The 19,392-nt window shown below is 41.1% G+C and overlaps 5 protein-coding genes across 6 annotated transcripts; 3 read left to right on the top strand and 2 right to left on the bottom strand.

Annotated features, from left to right (window-relative positions):
• Positions 1–832: 832 nt before the first annotated feature.
• On the bottom strand, positions 833–3,509 carry BDBG_06566 (metaphase-anaphase transition protein). The gene is made up of 4 exons (XM_031722660.1): positions 2,926–3,509; positions 2,789–2,843; positions 1,313–2,729; positions 833–1,258 (listed from the first exon to the last, which is right to left on the bottom strand). Exons 1-4 carry the CDS (start codon positions 3,036–3,038, stop codon positions 1,251–1,253), a joined length of 1,593 nt encoding a protein of 530 aa, XP_031579498.1. The 5' UTR covers positions 3,039–3,509; the 3' UTR covers positions 833–1,250.
• On the top strand, positions 3,148–6,780 carry BDBG_06565 (minichromosome maintenance protein 2). The gene is made up of 5 exons (XM_002623080.2): positions 3,148–3,484; positions 3,554–3,669; positions 3,727–5,978; positions 6,082–6,251; positions 6,326–6,780. The coding sequence occupies exons 1-5, from the start codon at positions 3,480–3,482 to the stop codon at positions 6,429–6,431; spliced, it is 2,649 nt and encodes an 882-aa protein (XP_002623126.1). The 5' UTR covers positions 3,148–3,479; the 3' UTR covers positions 6,432–6,780.
• Positions 6,781–6,875: 95 nt separating this feature from the next.
• Positions 6,876–10,172, top strand: BDBG_06564 (MFS multidrug transporter). Its single transcript, XM_031722659.1, has 3 exons — positions 6,876–8,101; positions 8,239–9,056; positions 9,120–10,172. Exons 1-3 carry the CDS (start codon positions 7,640–7,642, stop codon positions 9,250–9,252), a joined length of 1,413 nt encoding a protein of 470 aa, XP_031579497.1. The 5' UTR covers positions 6,876–7,639; the 3' UTR covers positions 9,253–10,172.
• Positions 9,727–11,787, bottom strand: BDBG_06563 (F-box domain-containing protein). The gene has a single exon (XM_002623078.2). It carries the CDS (start codon positions 11,573–11,575, stop codon positions 10,463–10,465), a length of 1,113 nt encoding a protein of 370 aa, XP_002623124.1. The 5' UTR covers positions 11,576–11,787; the 3' UTR covers positions 9,727–10,462.
• Positions 11,788–11,808: 21 nt separating this feature from the next.
• On the top strand, positions 11,809–13,769 carry BDBG_06562. Of its 2 annotated transcripts, XM_031722658.1 has the most exons (3): positions 11,809–12,598; positions 12,683–12,830; positions 12,922–13,769. In XM_031722658.1, exons 2-3 carry the CDS (start codon positions 12,687–12,689, stop codon positions 13,387–13,389), a joined length of 612 nt encoding a protein of 203 aa, XP_031579496.1. In that variant the 5' UTR covers positions 11,809–12,598; positions 12,683–12,686; the 3' UTR covers positions 13,390–13,769. The 2 variants fall into 2 exon arrangements, with proteins under 2 accessions (XP_031579496.1, XP_002623123.1); XM_002623077.2 differs by having other exon boundaries at positions 11,884–12,830; positions 12,922–13,476.
• The last annotated feature ends 5,623 nt before the right edge of the window (positions 13,770–19,392 follow it).

Genomic DNA, 19,392 nt, shown 5'->3' with positions numbered 1-19,392 from the left:
GCAACATATCCATCTCTTCAACAGACCGGTCATAGTCCAAACCAACCAGAGACCTAAAGACAGCCCCCAAACCTCGTACAGCGTACCGTCCGACCTATCATCGCCCTACAGACAACTACCAGATAAGAGAAATCACGAAAAAAAAACCATGCCTTTCTTCTACTCAAAGCGCATCGGGGGCAAGCACATTTCCACCGGCGTCACCGTCGACCGCCACGGCGTACGCAGGGCTCCATGGACCTTCAGAATCGGCCGCTGCCTGTGCTTTAAGTGAGCGCTCGGCGATTCGGGCCTGTTTTTATTTTGCTTTTGGTGGATGGGCTGCGGGCTGCGAGGCTATTTCTTGAGTTTCCTATGCCATGTTCATAGCGAGGTGGTTGGACCGGAAATGGGATCTTTGAGGGCCTGTGAGCATATGCTTTTGCAGGGAAGGGAAGGGAGGGGAAATGGCAGTTTTGATATGATGGCTCCCTCCGGCATATTTGATGATACCCCCATATTGGGATGAATGAGCATGTCTATTTTTTATTTTTTATTTTTTATTTTTTATTTTATTTATTTCCCTTGTCTCGAAGCAGCTTCCCTTACGCCGCCCGGTAGTTACGGTGCGGAAATGTTGTTCAAATCGCGCGTTTTCGTTTGTGCTTGTTGTTTCTTTTTTTTTTTATTACCCTCTACGGCCTAGGGTTTTCTATACGGCTATGATGCCATATGAATTTGACTTTTTACTCTTATCTTTCTCCTTCATGCCATTGTGGGTGCGGGATGAGCAATAATGATGTTTTTTGAGTCTTCGTAACGTCATGTTTGTCAGGTGATCATCCTCTCATACCTAGGTACGGATTTATGAGGGAGGAATTGACTGGGGAGGACCTCGAGCTTCAGCTGGACATATCTCAGAAGCTTAGGCGAAGATTTGAATTTGCATACACCCTCAGTTACCGTTTAAAATATATTATATTGTTAAAAAAACACTCCACCTTGAGAGATGTGTTCATAAAATAATCCAATGATGGAATGTATAGCCCAACTAGGAAAAGAAAAAAAGGCCGTCCCACAGCACACCCTGCCGAAATTGTAATAAAACCCGCAAGCCTGAGATAGCAAAAGCCAACGCCCCCTGAACCTTCAAAATGTTGGTCCATAAATCATGTCCGTCGGATGTGTTGTACCTGGAAAAAAACCTTGCTCCGCCCAGAAGATAGGAAATACAAAATTAGAAAGATTTTGCAGATGTTCCATTAATCGAGTCAGTAACCTATACAGAGTACGTTAGAATCTCTCACCCAAGTCAAATGTATAGTTAACTCACCACTCTGCTCCCTCCGATTACTACCCCCACCATTCTCACCATCTCCGTCATTGGACAACAGAGAAGCTGACGCCGCACCCCCTGCCTCTTTAATCGCATGGTCATCTCCTCTGAGTCTTTCAAAATATGCCTTAATATCCTCAGCCCCAACCGCCTGTCCACTCTCAGCGAATGGCTTCAGAAAAGCCTTCACCTTGTCCTTCAAGTGGTTATATACCATTACTCCCTCAATTGCACGCACACGGTCCATGTTGCTTAGCGCTGCTTCTCCGCGATCAAGAAGACTTCCTGTGTGATTGCTACCATTGCCGTTGGCGTCGTCTCCTGCCTCGGAGAGTGGAGGTTCGTATGTCTCCTCTTCCTCGCGGAGCTGAGGATGAGGGACTAGGTTGGGGAAACAGGATGGGCAGTGACACAAGTAGTCGCGGAAATCTTCTTTGAGGAAGAGGGAGAATGTGCCTGTGGGGGCATTCGCTGGGAGTGACTCGTGTTTGTGTTTAGTAGGTTCCGTGGCTTTCACTTGTGGGTCTGAGGTCGACGTCGTTGATGTCTCCTCTTTCTGCCTCTTTGTCTTGCGCTCGTCGTCTGAATTATCCTCAAGTTCGTGCTTCTTTGAATTTGTTGACGATGTATCCTCGCCGGGCTCTCTGGTTGTTTCTGCTGTGGCATTTCCGTTTGAAACATTTTGTACAGACGCTCCTTTTCTGTACACTGCTGGTAAAAATCCGGGCGTTCCAGCATATCTCTTTAGCCAGGGGTTAGCATCTACACATTTGTAGCAAATGAAGGTCTCAAAATCATCCTCATCGGGAAAACCTGGAGGTAGGGGTGGTTCCTCCTCTGCTTCTTCATCGGTAGGGGCGGGCGCTGCGATTTCACCATTTCCATTCTGCTGCTGCTGCTGAGGTTCCTTGTCATCGGTTTCCGCTCGAGGCTCCTCTTTCACACCCTCTGCCCAATTACGTGGAAGACTCAGGAGACACTCAGGATGGTACCAATCTTCACCGCAACCTCCGTTTTCAACAGTTCCCAGGCCAAGGCACTGGAACATCGTTCCCTTCTCCTGGTGTGGGTCATACGATTCCTCGCATCCACAGAAGATATTCCGAAAGTTGCCATTATACTTGTTGCCCGGCGCGGGTTTCTCCGAATGGACGCCCTTGGTTCCTGTGCTGGAAAGTCGTAGGAAGCAGGGTGATGTGGATGGGAACCGGGTCGTTCCACAATCGCATACAAAATTACGCTTGCTGAATAGCTCGACGAGTGTGTGCTCGCCATGGCAAGAGATGGAGCATGAGTAGCAAACGCCCGCGGAGTTGTATGGCTCGTTAGGGTCTGAGGGTGGGGGATTGCAGGTCAAGCAGGAGAAGAGACTCTGACGGAGTGCACCCAAAGGCTGTGTGCAACAGTCAAAGGACTGAATGTATATCATTAGCTGGGTTGAACGTGACATAATGAAGTAGACGGGCTACTTGCATATGGTAGAGCTTCTCGCGCATCAGCCTCGAGGCGTAGCTGGCTATCGATAAAGCTGGAGGAAACGAAGGGTCAGAGACGAATAATCCTTTTTCCACCGAAAAGAAAGAGTGAATCTCCGGAGGCTGTTCACTTACTCTGACGCTGTTTGCGAGTCATTGGAGACCAAACTATCCCTTCGCTGTCTCTTGGATCCTTCCGTCTCGGGCGCGGTCGCGATGGTTGCAGGCTGGGAACTGGGTGCATCCATGGTTTATACCGTTACAAGACCCAAAAGCAACTAATAGATGCTGCTATAGAAAAGATTAAAGGGATACTGATTTTTGCCTCATCAAATACGATGGATGGAGTGAATCACTACCTTGCGTTGGGTCGTGTCGATGCGATCTGCGCGACTCGGATTCCGTGTTTCGATTAAAAAATGTTTGCTCTGTTTGTATTCATGCATGAACTCTTCGCCGCCTTTCCTCTTTCGGCCTTAATTGAAACGCGTGCGATACGCGTTGATTTTCGCGTTTCTCCCTTTGTACGCGATTTCCTCCAACCTTGTCGTCGCCGGTCTTGTGTTCACCTCATCACAACGTTCTGTAGACAACACCACTTGTTTTGCGGGTATTGCATGTTTCAATCCTCATAGACAACACACATGAGATATACAGAGTAGCAATTCCATTAAAGTCGAAACTTGGCTATGAGGTATATAATTTTCCATGCTTGAGAAATCCCGTTCCAGCGTCCGAAAGTCGTCGTTAACAACTCGTTTAGTTCCCCTTTACATCCAAGCAGCTCAGCTGCAAATCGTGGCCTCGGAAACCTTACTAGGCGGAAGCGATCGCGTGAGCCAGATGATGATAACTCTTCAGCGCCCCCTCCCTCTAGCCGTAAGTCGGAGGAACTTTATACAACGTCGAAGCAACGCACACTAACAAAGAAAATAGCACCACCTTCCTCCCCCCCAATTCTGCCTCTTGATGACACTGTCGGCAATGACTTGGACGAAGAGGCTGAATTTATAGGGGATATCGATGACATTGATGAGATGGCTGAAGATGAAGATGGGATTGATCTTTTCGCCGACACTTTTGAACGTGACTACAGACCACGGGGCCCTGAGGCATACGAAGGAGACGATATCGACGATGCTGAGGACCACGAAGAACTGGATCTGGCTACTAGACGCCAACTTGAAGCGAGATTAAATAGGCGTGATCGAGAACTAGCTAGACGACGGCGCGTGCCTGCAGCATTCTTACAGGACGATGATGACGACGGAAATGTCGATCTTACTAGACAGCCTCGTAGACGACGACATCACTACGACGAGGATGTCGACGAGATGGACATGGATATTATGGACGAGGAAATGACGCTTGAAGCGTTGGCTGAGATTAAAGCGGCCAACGTCACCGAATGGGTTACTCAACCCTCTGCCCACCGGTCTATTTATCGCGAATTCAAGGCATTCTTAACTGAATTTACGGATAAGGATGGTACTTCGGTTTACGGAACTCGCATTCGAAACTTGGGAGAAGTCAATGCAGAATCCCTCGAGGTCTCATATGCCCATTTATGTGACTCTAAAGCTATTTTAGCCTACTTCCTCGCACATGCTCCTGCTGAGGTTTTGAAGATATTTGATCAAGCTGCGATGGAGGTAACACTACTTCATTATCCAGACTATCATCGGATTCACAACGACATCCATGTTCGTATTACCAACCTCCCGTTCAGATATACTCTTCGACAACTACGTCAAAGCCACCTCAATTGCCTTGTTGGTGTCAGTGGAGTTGTCACCCGAAGAACTGGGGTATTCCCACAGCTTAAATACGTCATGTTCAACTGTACCAAATGCGGCATGACTTTAGGACCGTTTCAGCAAGAGTCAAACGCAGAGGTCAAGATTTCTTTCTGTCAGAACTGTCAGGGTCGGGGTCCTTTCACACTAAACTCGGAGAAAACTGAATACCGCAACTACCAAAAGTTGACTTTACAGGAGTCCCCCGGAACAGTCCCCGCTGGTCGACTACCGCGACACAGAGAAGTTATTCTTCTTGCGGATCTCATTGACTCCGCGAAGCCAGGGGATGAAGTGGAAATTATTGGCATTTATCGCAATCACTATGATGGACAGCTGAATAACAAAAATGGCTTCCCAGTATTTGCAACCATCTTGGAGGCTAATCACCTCGTCAAATCCCACGACCAACTCGCGGGTTTCCATTTGACTGAGGACGACGAGCGTCAGATCCGAGCGTTGTCGAGAGACCCACAGATCGTGGATAGGCTCGTGACATCCATTGCGCCAAGCATTTATGGACATGAAGATGTTAAAACAGCTGTAGCGCTCTCTCTTTTCGGTGGCGTCAGCAAAGAGGCACAAGGAAAGATGTCTATCCGTGGTGATATTAACGTACTTCTCCTTGGTGATCCTGGTACAGCCAAGTCTCAGGTATTGAAATATGTTGAAAAGACCGCACACAGGGCTGTTTTTGCTACAGGGCAAGGTGCCAGTGCTGTCGGTCTCACAGCCAGCGTGCGTCGCGACCCCCTGACCAGTGAATGGACACTGGAAGGTGGAGCACTGGTGTTGGCTGACCGAGGTACATGTCTTATCGATGAGTTTGACAAGATGAATGATCAGGACCGTACCTCCATCCACGAAGCTATGGAGCAGCAAACAATTTCGATATCCAAGGCCGGTATTGTCACGACACTCCAAGCTCGTTGCGCAATCGTCGCTGCTGCCAACCCCATTGGAGGCAGATATAATGGTGCCATTCCATTCTCCCATAACGTCGAGCTGACAGAGCCTATCCTTTCTCGTTTTGACATCCTCTGTGTCGTTCGCGACACAGTTAACCCAGACGAAGACGCGCGGTTGGCGAAATTCGTCGTCGATTCACATTCGAGAGCCAACCGTCCTAGACCTCAGACTGACGAGTACGGAAATCCCGTTCCACGAGAAGCTGCCGATGAAGATCAGGATGAAGAAATGGACGGGTCCAATGCAGCAACTTCAGACGCTGGGGCTGTAGAGCAAATTCCCCAGGAGCTTCTCCGGAAGTACATTCTCTATGCGCGGGAACGATGCAGACCGAAATTGTACCAAATTGATCAGGACAAAGTTGCACGCCTCTTTGCGGACATGAGAAGAGAAAGCTTAGCTACGGGAGCATACCCGATCACGGTAGGCTTTGCTTTCTGACTCCCTCCCCCAGCCGTGGCTACCCCATGGGTTGTTGCACCACCCAGTGACAATGGAACATGGATACTAACCACGCCGCAAATAGGTCCGTCATCTTGAAGCCATAATGCGTATTGCCGAAGCATTCTGCAAAATGCGGTTATCGGACTACTGCAGCAGCCAAGACATCGACCGCGCCATTGCCGTGACAGTAGACTCATTCATCAGCAGCCAGAAAGTCAGCTGCAAAAAGGCTCTTTCGAGAGCATTTGCGAAGTACGTTTGTACTCACATCCCGTGTCGCATCATACCTACTGCCCCTTGAGTGTACTAACATCTTCTTTCTCCAGATATACCCTTGCCAGGCCGACCACCCAGAGACGGCGGGGAGCAGGAGCCGGTGCAGCTTCATCGAGCTTGGGCTCGAGTAATGGTATGGGAAGGAGAGGTCGCTGAATTGGGGATTTGCTAGAACGTGAATACAACATCTTCTGTCTGTTGTTTTCATGGCTCTCTTTGACTAATTAAGGATCATGGATTTCGTTTTCTTTCTTCTTCATTTTCCGGACAGGGAAATATGCATGTCTGTATGTCTGTGTACTTTTCTTCATGGCGTTGTCTGGTTGTGGCTCGAGATACAAATATGATACGTAATTTACCATTCTTTCGTCTTGCAAGATAAACATGAATCCTTTCTCTGATAGTAACTACTTCATTCCTCCTGTTCGTTATATCCGGGTCTATTCCCCTTTCGCCATTGGCGGTTACCCAGATCCAGTAACTGCGTATAATTGGTAGTTATTCGCATCTCAACCGCTTACGAAACCAGGTACACGCTTTTACACCATCCGTCATTAGCTTTTTGCCGCCCGATCCTGAGCCAGATTTACCATACTCCGTAGGAAAACCCAAGCTGGAGTGGGCCAGAAGTGGTTATTCCTTCCCCATTGGGCATAGCCAGAGCGATGACTAATATCACCTTTCGGCCCGTTCGGAGTCCCGAGGTCGGTAACTACGTGCTGATTCCTCACTCGGCAAAAGACACGGCAGAAAGAATCTATCCAGCATGGACATATATTACCACGTTTTTAACAGAAGCAAAAACTGAATGTGGCCCCGAAAATACAAAATTCATGCCCATAAATTCCTTCCCGGAGCTGAAACCTTGCCGTGATCGAACTGCGGTGAACCCACCTGGGTTTAGACCTGTTCATTTTTCGCCTCTAACGCCTCCACCCCGCGCTTGAGTAGTTAGTTACCGAGCTAACAACCAAGCGGAAATGGGAAAAATGGGGTCTGCTTCGAATTCTCGCTGCAGCTAGAAGAGACATGACGTCCTGTTCGCCAGTTTTGACACCTTAAAGGAATCTAGGTGGGGTGCGGACTATTTCACTGGCATGGCGTTTTTCTCACCGTGCCAGTGCTTGGTTTGTTCGTCTGTCACTCGATATCGATATAGACAAATTTCCCTCGAGATTCTGCATGCAGAGGGCTTTGTCCAACGGGGGACGAGTTTCATCATAAATATTTCCGCTAAACAACGTTGATTTGACATTGCCGTCGCATCTTAATCCGTTGCATTGTTGCTGTCGGGTATGGAGTGCTCATATGGGACGACGAATATTTAGCACTTATTTTTATTATTTATTTATTTTATTTTTTCCATGTTGAGTATTTTTTTAAACTCATTGCCACATCAGATCACATACGCATTTTTATCTCCATTTAATGTTTCAATATTTGTTATATTGCTGATATACAGATTACCCTATTTCGCAATAGTCATGACAACATTGGATACCAGCGCTGACATTCCTCACGGCAACTCGACAACAGTTGAGCCGGGCGTCGCATGGCATCCCAAGAGCAAGAAATTCGGATGGAAGCTTTGGAACAAGCAGAATGCGCAAGCTGTTGGCGCCAAGGATGAAGCTCCCAAACCTCCTGCTGCTATAGAATCCAATGTCCGAATGCCTATTCCTGATGGACAACACCAACCTGCACAGGCCGAGCTGCTGTCAGAGCGTGATATTGAGCGGTTGGGACGGGAGCGTCCAGCTGTCTTCAAAAATGCTTGGACTGAGACAGCGTTCGTGTTTTCAATTTCCATGTCCCAGGTCCTTGCGGTAAGAGCTGGCCCCTGTTTTATTCTCTCTTTCCTACTTTTAAGCTTTGAATTCTTCAGCATGTGCGTGTGCTGGCTGTGGCTTGCAGAACTCCCTGTCCTGGAATCCCTACTAAACTCCCCGTCCACATATATTAGGAATATTTCATCTCCGGCTTCAACGTAGTGTTGCCATCTCTGGTTAAGGAGTTGAATATTACTGAGTCGTCCGCTATCTGGCCTGCAAGTGCGTTCTCACTTGTAGTAGCCGCGACGTTGCTGATATTTGGTCGAATTGCTGATATGATTGGCGGCTACCCAGTCTACGTCTTTGGCATGGCATGGCTATTTGTCTGGTCTGTAGTTGCCGGATTCTCTAAAAACCGCTTGATGTTGATCTTCTGCCGCACACTGCAAGGAATCGGCCCAGCTGCATACCTTCCGTCGAGCATGATGCTACTTGCAAAAGTTTACAGACCGGGCCCAAGAAAGAATATGGTATTTAGCATTTACGGCACGTGTGCAGTTATTGGATTTTTCATTGGGATCTTTTGCTCCGGCGTCTCGGCGCAGTTCCTTTCATGGGGGTGGTATTTTTGGATCGGTGCGATTCTTGCAGCTATCACAGCCGTTTCCTCGTTCTTGACCATCCCGTCCGATACGGCTGAGGCACGGAAACAAGGTATCAAGATGGATTATATGGGTGCGGCGCTTATCGTTCCTGGCTTGACATTGACTGTCTTCGCCATTACGGATAGCGCGCATGCTCCTGACGGCTGGCGGACACCCTATGTGTACGTCTGTTTCATCATCGGTAGTATTCTTCTCGGACTAGCTGTTTATGTCGAGGGATGGGTTGCTAAGTCGCCACTGTTACCATTTGATATTTTCGATGCTCCGTACATGAAGCCATTGGTCGTTTCTCTCCTATTTTTCTACGGGTGTTTAGGCGTTTACCTCCTTTACGGAACCCTATAGTAAGTGCATACAGTCATTTCCCCTTTTATGTTGCATTACCTCTAATCATCACGTCTATTTAGCATGGTCAATATCATGGGAGCAAGCCCTATGCAGGTAGTCGCCTGGTGCGTCCCCATGGTCGTCGGCGGATTTATCTTCCCCATCCTCTGCGCGCTCTCCTCCACATCATCTCAGGAACAATGTTGCTTATAATCTCCGGCATCGGGTGGGTCGGAACCGGCGTTCTCTTCGCTGTCATGCCTGAGGGAACGTCATACTGGGCCTTTGTGTTCCCCTCCATGGTCGGCGCTACGCTAGGTATCGATATCACCTTCAACATCACGAATATCTTCATAACGACAAGTCAGCCCGCCAAGCGGCAGGGGCTGGCTGGCGCTGTGATTAATTCAGTGCTACACTTGAGCATTGCGTTTCTTCTTGGGTTGGCGGATATAGCGCAGGTGCACACGGCGCACTGGGGCAAATTAGAGAGTTATAGAGTTGTGTTTTGGTTTCAGGTTGGATGCGCGGTTGCGTCGTTGTTAATTATGATCTTTTTTGTGAGGGTTAATGCTGCGAAGAGTGAGATGACGGCGGATGAACGGCAGCAGTTGATGCAGGGGGAGCAGTCGGATTCGCAAAGTTGAACCCGGTTAAAATAGATTTACGAGTTGATGCATATAAAAACTCAGCTTATAGAATTTCTTTATTGGTTCGAGGATTTATTTGGGCTAGTATGATCAAAGGAAGCTTTTTTATCTTAGCTATATAGCGATTGCATTTTAGAGCTGGACTATAACATGACCCGTCTACCATCCACGATATGGCTTATCATTTGGATATGTTGCTAGCTTCCATTAGCGTTCTCCCTCCAGTTACTACGGTTGCCATCTTCTTCAAGCTTTCCAGTTGGGCAGTGCTCCCTACGGCATAACCACGAGTTGAGTGGGAGTTAAACAGGAGCCATGACCAAAAGCCCTTCGCCCAAGCCTTGGTAAGCTATGATTGGCTCGAGACCTAGGTGGTCATTCCAAAGGCGGTTATGCATGTATTGGTACTAAAAGCCCTCACTCAAAGGGGTTGAAATGCAATTTCTTTACTCCGCCATTGCTCGATACGGTACTGTAATGATTCAAGTAGGAAAATACAAATAGAAGGTAAATGTTTTGACGAACGCAAACAAATGATTACTATAGGTGTAATAATGCGACATTCAAGAAGAAGAAAGAATAATGACACTCAGTATGAATCCTGATACATAAAAGGACCAGCCCATTGCCCGTATGAAACTCCCGCAAATGACTGAAACAATGCGAACGGAAAGATGATACTAGGTCTACCACCGCGTTACACCAACGTCCTAACGTAAAGATGTAAAGCAAGTCGTTAAACCAATCATCGTAGGGACGGTGCGGATTGATTTCTATATTTTCACCCACAGCCCGCCTCCATCGTACGTCCACTTTCCTTTCAAATTCGACCCGATTCTAGAAACTAGATTATCCCTCAGAGCTTCAAGATCAAAATCAAAACACTTAAACTCAACAAGCTTGCCCTGCACGCCCAGGTATCTGACTGAGTGCGAAATTAGGGAATAGCTTGTATCCAGCTCCATCCACGGGTCGTTGGGATCCAGGGTTCCTGCCCGCTGCTCATCCTCGAAGATGGTGCTGGTAGGTTGCGGTGCAAGCTGGAAGCTCAAATGACGTAAGTTCGACATGTTACGTATAACCTTCAAGACCAGATTTGTGTGATTGTAGAAAGGGAACACAGCGATATAATGGAATGAGGTCAGGCGCGAGATTGCCCCAACGGGGTAGGGGAGCTCCTTGGATTGGAGAGGATCGACAGAACCCCAGTGTTCCATGATTGAAGGGACACGGAGAAGATAATATTCGTAATTGCTATATGCCCTCAGAGAAGAGCCTTCGTTGAATAGGATTTCCGTCCACGGTCGAGCGTTGAAGAGGGTTCCATCGGGCCCTGGTTTCGGAGAATAGGCCCGCCGCTGAGCTGGCTCTGGTTGGTGGAACTGCATAGTTTGAAGTGGCAAATCGAAGGCCCAGGAATGCACGCTTTCCAGGCGGCAGAGAGCCATGTGCGCGAACATATAGGGAGGTGCTATGACAGTGAGATGGCGAGGATCAACCTCTTCTAGCAACCGCACCCACCACAGCGGTTTCTCGCTGCCGGGGAATATCGAACGCACAGACACCAAGACTGATCGTACATGGGGGGCAAGCTCATGTCTTCGTAGGAAGTCGAGGAAGCGTTCCTGGTCCCGTAGCTCGTGGTGGGTGTGGGTGAAGAGGAAAGGGCGCGCGAGGGCTCGAAAGCGGGACGAGGTTCGCGAAACATTTTTTAGATCTATAGTTGTGGACGATGTGATGTTGTGCGCTGGAATTTGACGCAGCTTCCCTGCAGACGGAGGAGGGCCTGAGGAGAGATAGGAGAGCACATGGTTGAGAAGTTCATTGGGCAGGGTTTCGATCGAAGAGGTAGCGGTGTTTGCGGACGTTAAGGACCTGTTGGCCATGTGGATGCAAATATTAGAGTGGTAACCTGTTTGCGTTAGCGATTCATTTTATTGGCGTAAGGTAAAAGTACCCAGGGAGAAACATGGGGATTTCAAGGCTTGTTCGTGTGGAGGAGTTTCGTGATACGAGGAGTCGCGTGCGGCTCAACCTTGGGGAAACAATTAAGGTTTGGCCTGGGTCGGCTACAGCGGATGTACTCCGTGGTTCCAGTGCAGTAAGTTACCGCGTCTGTGCGGCTTTTGCGGGGAAGAAGTTATCTCAGGCTGGAACCCGACAACGTTTCACGTTATACAAGTTCCTAACTTTCCGTTCCCACACAGCGGATGGTGCCCGCCGGGATAGTTACATGGTAGAAATCTCTCACCATGGTATTAGTTGAGCCGTTGCACAATGACAACTACATACACCCACTCCGAGTTATGAGGATAACCCGAGGCGAAAGGGATTAAGGGGAACCAGGAGCAGCAGAAACGGTGGAGCTGAATGGTATCGGATTTACGGATATTTAGACGTGGGAATGCAGTATGATTCTCCAGGGAAGGAGAACCTGCTCCAGAAGCTCTTACTTTTTTACTTTTTGAATGAATGCAACTGATTGATTTACTTCCTCTTGGGGCTGAGGCGAGAATCGCCGATGCATGTTTCCCAGATCCAGCTTTCCGTGGAGGATCTCCAGTTTGCGGAGGCAAAATGTATGCTGGGGACCGGAGACCCTGCTTATGATATCTCCTAGACCCTCTTCTCGACTCTTTCGTTCTTGCCATTGTCTATCTGTCTGGGTGACTATCGAATTATCACCACGAAACGGAAAAAGAAGAAATAGAGAAGGAGAATGGAGGTGAGAAACAAAAGAAAAAAGAAGAAGAAAAAAAGAGATAGACAGAAGGCGGGAGGCCAGAAACCCAAGGAAGCAGAGGAGGGGGACTCTGAACCTTATGAAGAGTCCACCATATCGAGCTACGCTACCCTGCGGCAACTCGATATCAACATATAAAGGCAGGAAGTTTTCGGCCATCCTGTTCGTGAGTGAAGCTCGGCTCAGAAGTCCATCTTGAATAAATTAAAAACCCCAATTTTCAAACAAGTTGGCAGCTGATCTCAAACAGGAAGATGCACTTCTCCGTCCCCTCTCTCGGCCTCGGCCTCGCCCTCAGCCTCGCCATGTGCGTTGTTGCTGACGGTGTCTCCCATAAACGTGACGTGGATGTCTCCAATAAGCATAAACATGACCACGGCCATAAACCTAGAGGGAAAGTGAGTGATGCTGCCCTCTCCCATTGCCAATTCTTCCAGTCACCTTTTATGTTAAAGCATGCATTGACGATACCCTTCCGCTTCAATGAAGGATGGCGACGTGTACGACCTTTTGAAAACCTTAAACACAGACCCACTGGGCTTCGGCCACCTCGGTGACGATGGCGTTTACCGCATGTACAACAGAAATGGCACCGTCATCGACTATTTACTTCTTAGCAGCGATGAAATTGAGGAACTGATCGAGAACTCTCCCCTTAAGGAACAGGACAAGAATCATATGAGGAACCTCTTGGGTGGCGTGAATAGTACAAATGTCGATCTGCAACAGATCTGGTTCCCTGCTTTCAATCTTCGTCCACATAAGTTGAAATATCCAGACTCCTTGCAGCGCCGGGGTCAACGTCCGCCCACGTCGCCTGTTCCAGGTGGGCTAAAAGAGCCGCCGCCGCGTAGTCGATGTACAGACATTACCTGTTTTGATTCTGACCCTTGCTGGGAGGTTAGATGCATGCTTTGTAGTTTTTGGGATGACTTGCCAATGGGCAACTGTGTTTGAGCTTTTAACAAGGATAATATGTATATAGCTGAGTAAATGCCTACAGCTTACAGAACTGTAATAGAGGGATCCTGCAGCGCCAAGTCGCATGAAATATTTAGTACGCACGGCCTTCCTATATAGGCATAGATGCCACGATGCGGCGCTGCTGTGGCATAGGCCTTGTAAATATTGTATTCATCTAATTGAAAACCTCTTGTATGCCGGGTAATGGATATAATAATAATCCATCACTGTAATAAGCAGCTGCAGCTGCCACTGCCACTGCTGCCGCCACTGCCGCTGCCGCCGCTTGTACAGTTATTTTGAACTCCAATAATAATAATAAAAAGTGAGGTCTTTGATATCAGCCGCCTGTTCCATACACCCATTTTGATTTCAATCTTGAAAATATAAGAGCTTGATGACAATAATGGTGATGGTATGACAATTGTGAATGCAAATCAGGGGGATAGATAATCTGAATAAGATAGAGAAAGGCATATGTGTAGATGAAGTTGATAATCAATCTGCCTTACAACAATATGAGATATGAGACTAACTTGATGTGAGAATTTAGACTGACCGTGTGACCATGTCTGAGACCAGGACCAGAATATTTGATGATCTTATTATCAATTTGATTGATCTCATTACACAGTTTTAAGATTAGATAGTAGTTTCATACTGTCTCAGTGAGACTTACTGTCTACTCTTATCACATTTTTTAAATGAAATCATGATTTTTACTTCTTAATTTAGATTCTTTTTATTACTTTAAATAACTTTAAATCTCATTTAAGTATTATCTTAAAAGTATTACTTTTTAAAAAATTAAAAGTAGTCTAAAAAAAATCTTAAAATGTCTAAAAATAGTAACTTTATATCAAGAATAAAACTAAATAAAATTAAATAAAATCACTTTTATATTTTTTCTAAGTTATAATCTTATTTTGAGATCTGATGAATAATTACTTTGTATGTTTTTTTAATAATTAGTCTCAGCAGAATTCATGTCAAGAAATCTATAAAATTAGATTAAATAAGATTAAATATGAAATTCATAGTCTCAGTAGTCAGTCTATATGAGATATATAGACTGACTGTGTAACCGTGTCTGAGATCAGAATTAAACTTTATAATTATTATATTATCTAAAAGTAGACTGACTGTGTGATTATGTCTGAGATTATAATCAGAATATTTAATAATCTTATTATCAATTTAACTGATTTCATTACACTGTTTTAATATTAGATAGTAGTTTTATACTATCTTAGTAAGACTTACTGTCTACTCTTATCACATTTTTCAAATAAGACTATGATTTTCACTTCTCAATTTAAATTATTTCTATTGCTTTAAATGACTTTAAATCTCATTTGAGTATTATCAAAAAGTGTTACTTTTTAAAAAATTAAAAATAGTCTAAAAAAAACCTTAAAATGTTTAAAAATAGTAACTTTATGCTAAGAATGAGACTAAATGAGATTAAATAAGATTACTTTCTTATTTTTTCTAAGTCATAATCTTATTTTGAGATCTGATATATAGTTACTTTATATGTTTTTTTAATAATTAGTCTCAGCAGAATTCATATTAAGAAATGTATGAGATCAGATTAAATAAGATTAAATATAAAATTTATAGTCTTAGTGACTAGTCTATCTAAAAGTATTACTTCTAATCATAATTTATATTTATTACATTAATTTCAAATCACTTTATTTTAAATATTAAAGATCTTAGATTTACTTTTAAAATAAAAATTTAGTTTTAAATAAAGAATATATTTAAATTCTTAATTATATTTTTATTCTGATCTTATTCTGAAGAATGATATTAAATAAGATTATGAAATTATTTCTCACTTATATAATATTCTACATATAGTACTTATTTGTTGAAAATTCAATAGAGAATATTATTAAATATTATTACTTTTCTGAATATAAATTGTAATTCATATTATTTTAATTCTGAAAAAAATAAAAAATAAAATAAATAAAAACAAAAACAAAAAACAAAATAAAAATGAGAAAAAATCATAATAGAAAAAGGAAAAAAAATAAAAAAAATAAAAAAAATAAAAAAATAAAAAAATAGAAAAAATCAGAATGACAGAGCTGTAGTATTTTTAAAATACTTACTTTTCAAAGTTTTTATAATATTTATTATTAACTGTATATCTCTCACAGTGAGAGTAATACAGCTGTAATAAGTTATTATCTTAATATTATTTAATAAATAATCAGTATATATCTGTATAAATATCAATAATTAGAAAATATACACTTAAAAAGTGTAATTAGAGTGAACTCTGCTATTACTTGAATTATATTAAGAGTAGAATACTGAAATTAATAATTCATTTCATTGATTTCACAGATAAGATATATAAAGATAATCTTAAGAAATATAAAATTCTCTGACTTTTAATAAAAATAGATCTTACAGAAAGACTCTATTTTCATAATATCAGAGACTGAGTATTATTAAAAAGTATTACTTTTATATAATATATATACACTTACTTCAGTAATTCACTCTTTATATATATAAGTAAGAGTTGCAGCTTTCTCATATTATATAACTCTTATTAAGATACTGCTACTAGTATATAACTTACACAGCTTCTTAATTCAGTATATATTAGACTGACTATGTAACTGTGTCTGAGATCAGAACTAGATTTTTTAATAGTCTTATTATCAATTTAACTGATCTCATTACACAGTTTTAATATTAAATAGTAGTCTTATACTGTCTCAGTGAGACTTACTGTCTACTGCTCTGATGGCTGAATAGTTAATGTGGTCACTCAGTAGCATCTTGATATGGGAAATCAAGGCGCGTGAGTTCAAAACCCGCAGAAGATACATTAAATCTAGAACTCAAGCATCTCAGGTTTCTAATAAATACAGAGGTGTACAAATCACTTCAATAAATCACTCTATATTTCTGAGCTGAGAAGTTATTATTGTATGTATTTAATTATCACTTCTTTGTATTTTTCTATGTTCTTATTATCTTGATGTGATCTTAACACCTGTATTTTCTTCTGTATAATTAACACTTAATCTGTATTTAATATTATATAAGAACTCATTATAAGCTCTGCTTGTATATAAGTATAATAAAAGAATAATAATAATAATAATAAACTTACTGTCTACTCTTGTCATATTTTTCAAATAGAATCATGATTTTCACTTCTTAATTTAAATTATTTTTATTACTTTAAATGACTTTAAATCTCATTTGAGTATTATTAAAAAGCATTACTTTTTAAAAAATTAAAAATAGTCTAAAAAACACCTTAAAATGTCTAAAAATAGTAACTTTATGTCAAGAATGAGACTAAATGAGATTAAATGAAATTACTTTCTTATTTTTTTTAAGTCATGGTTTTATTTTAAGATCTGATATATAGTCACTTTACATGTTTTTTTAATAACTAGTCTCAGTGAGATTCATACTAAGAAATGTATGAGACTATTATTATTATTATTATTATTATTATTCTTTTATTATACTTATATATAAGTGAAGCTTATAATGAGTTCTTGTGTGATGTTAAATACAGGTTAAGTATTAATTATACAGGAGGAAATACAGGTGTTGAGATCATATCAAGATAATAAGAATATAGAAAATACAAAGAAGTGACAATTAAATACATATAATAATAACTTCTCAGCTCAGAAACATAGAGTAATTTATTGAAGTGATTTATACATCTCTGTATTTATTAGAAACCTGAGATGCTTGAGTTCTGAATTTAATGTATTTTCTGCAGGTTTCAAACTCACATGCCTTGATTTCCCACATCAAGATGCTACTGAGTGACCGCATTAACTATTCAGTCACTGAGGCATGTATAGACTGACCGTGTGACTGTGTCTGAAACCAGGACCAGATTTTTTAATAGTCTCATTACCAATTCAACTGCTCTCATTACACAGTTTTAACATTAGATAGTAGTCTCATACTGTCTCAGTGAGACTTACTGTCTACTCTTATCACATTTTTCAAATGAGATCATGATTTTCACTTCTCAATTTAAATTATTTTTATTGCTTTAAATGACTTTAAATCTTATTTGAGTATTACCAAAAAGTGTTACTTTTTAAAAAATTAAAAATAGTTTAAAAAAAACCTTAAAATGTCTAAAAATAGTAACTTTATGTCAAGAATGAAACTAAATGAAATCAAATGAGATCACTTTCTCATTTTTTTCAAGTCATGGTTTCATTTTAAAATCTGATATATAGTCACTTTACATGTTTTTTTGATAGTCAGTCCCAGCGGGATTCACGCTAAGAAATGTATGAGACCAGATCAAATAAGATTAAATGTGAAATTCATGATTCTGACAGCCAGTCTAGACATGTATGAGACTAGATTAAATAGAATTAAACATGAAATTCATAGTCTCAGCAGTCAGTCTAGTATGTACTATGTGTATACAGCTTAGACTGACTGTGTAACTGTGTCTGAGACCAGGATTAAACTTTATAGTTATTATATTGTCTAAAAGTATTACTTCTAATTATAATTTATATTCATTACATTAATTTCAAATCATGTTATTTTAAATATTAAAGATCTCAGATTTACTTTTCGAATAAAAATCTAGTCTCAGATAAAGAATATATTTAAATTCTTAGTTATATTTTCATTCTGATCTCATTATTGAAAATAATATTAAATAAGATTATAAAATCATTTCTCACTTATATAATATTATAATATAGTACTCATTTATTGAATATTTAATAGAAAGTATTATTAAATATTATTACTTTTCTAAATATAGATTGTAATTAATATTATTTTAATTAAAAAAAAATAAAAAATGTAAAAAAAAATAAAAAAAAAAAATAAAACAACAATAAGAAAAAATCACAATAAAAAAAAAAAGAGAAAGAAAAAAAAAGAAAAGAAAAATAAAAAAATAAAAAATAAAAATAAAAAAAAATCAAGATTGCAGAGCTGTAGTATTCTTAAAATACTCACTCTTCAGAGTCTTTATAATATTTATTATTAACTATATATTTCTTACAGTGAGAGTAATATAACTGTAATAAGTTATTATCTTAATATTATCTAATAAATAATCAGTATATATCAGTATAAATATGAATAATTAGAAAATATACACTTAAAAAGTGTAATTAGAATGAACTCTGCTATCACTTAAATAATATTAAGAATAGAATTGTAAGAAATCCCGCTTCTCATGAATTCTTTATCTCTATTCCTATCTCTCATGTAATTAATAGGGCTAGCGGCCCTTGGCTACACACAACTATATAGACTGAAGTTCATGAATACTATTCATAACTTAGCTTGAATACTATTATACATTTGATCTCTATATTTTATCTTTCTACTGTGAATACTTCTAGTAGTTAACAGTACATATTATATCAAGCTGCAAACACTTAAATAATTGTCTGTGAGTACTTATTCTTATATTTCAAGCTCAGTCAGTCAGTAATCACCTGTTATAACTGAAAGAACTAGAAACTTGTATACTTTAATCTCTGTGAACTCTACTGCAGATACTCAGAAGTAGTTATCTGAATTATGAATAACTCTGATAAAAGAAGTTTCAGAGAACTTATTAATTACTCACAGAATATCACTCTCTGTATCTGTGACAGAGAAACTCTCTGAATTCATAAATGAATTAATCTCAGTAAAGAACATTCTTGAGCATCTTTTACAAGATCAAGCTATTTTTTTATAAGAAATGCTTACTGTCTGTAAACACTCTTAAACTGAGTCTCTAGACATAATCTTCAGAGATACTTATAAACTGAAAAGAAACTTTCTTAAGCTGTGATCACTTAAGATTACTTATTGAACTATAATCTATAAAAGCTTTTATAAGTTTGTATTTGAAATTGACTTACAAGCCTGACTGTGTGACATGAAAGATGAAGAAGCTGTCATCTATATAATAACAGATCTCTATTACACTGAAGTCAAAAACTGGCTGAATTATCTAGAGAATGA

The sequence above is a fragment of the Blastomyces gilchristii genome (assembly GCF_000003855.2).
Source record: "Blastomyces gilchristii SLH14081 genomic scaffold supercont1.14, whole genome shotgun sequence".
Taxonomy (NCBI): Eukaryota; Fungi; Ascomycota; class Eurotiomycetes; order Onygenales; family Ajellomycetaceae; genus Blastomyces; species Blastomyces gilchristii.
Note: the sequence above shows the minus strand (reverse complement) of the source record. Positions and strands in the feature narration are given on the sequence as shown.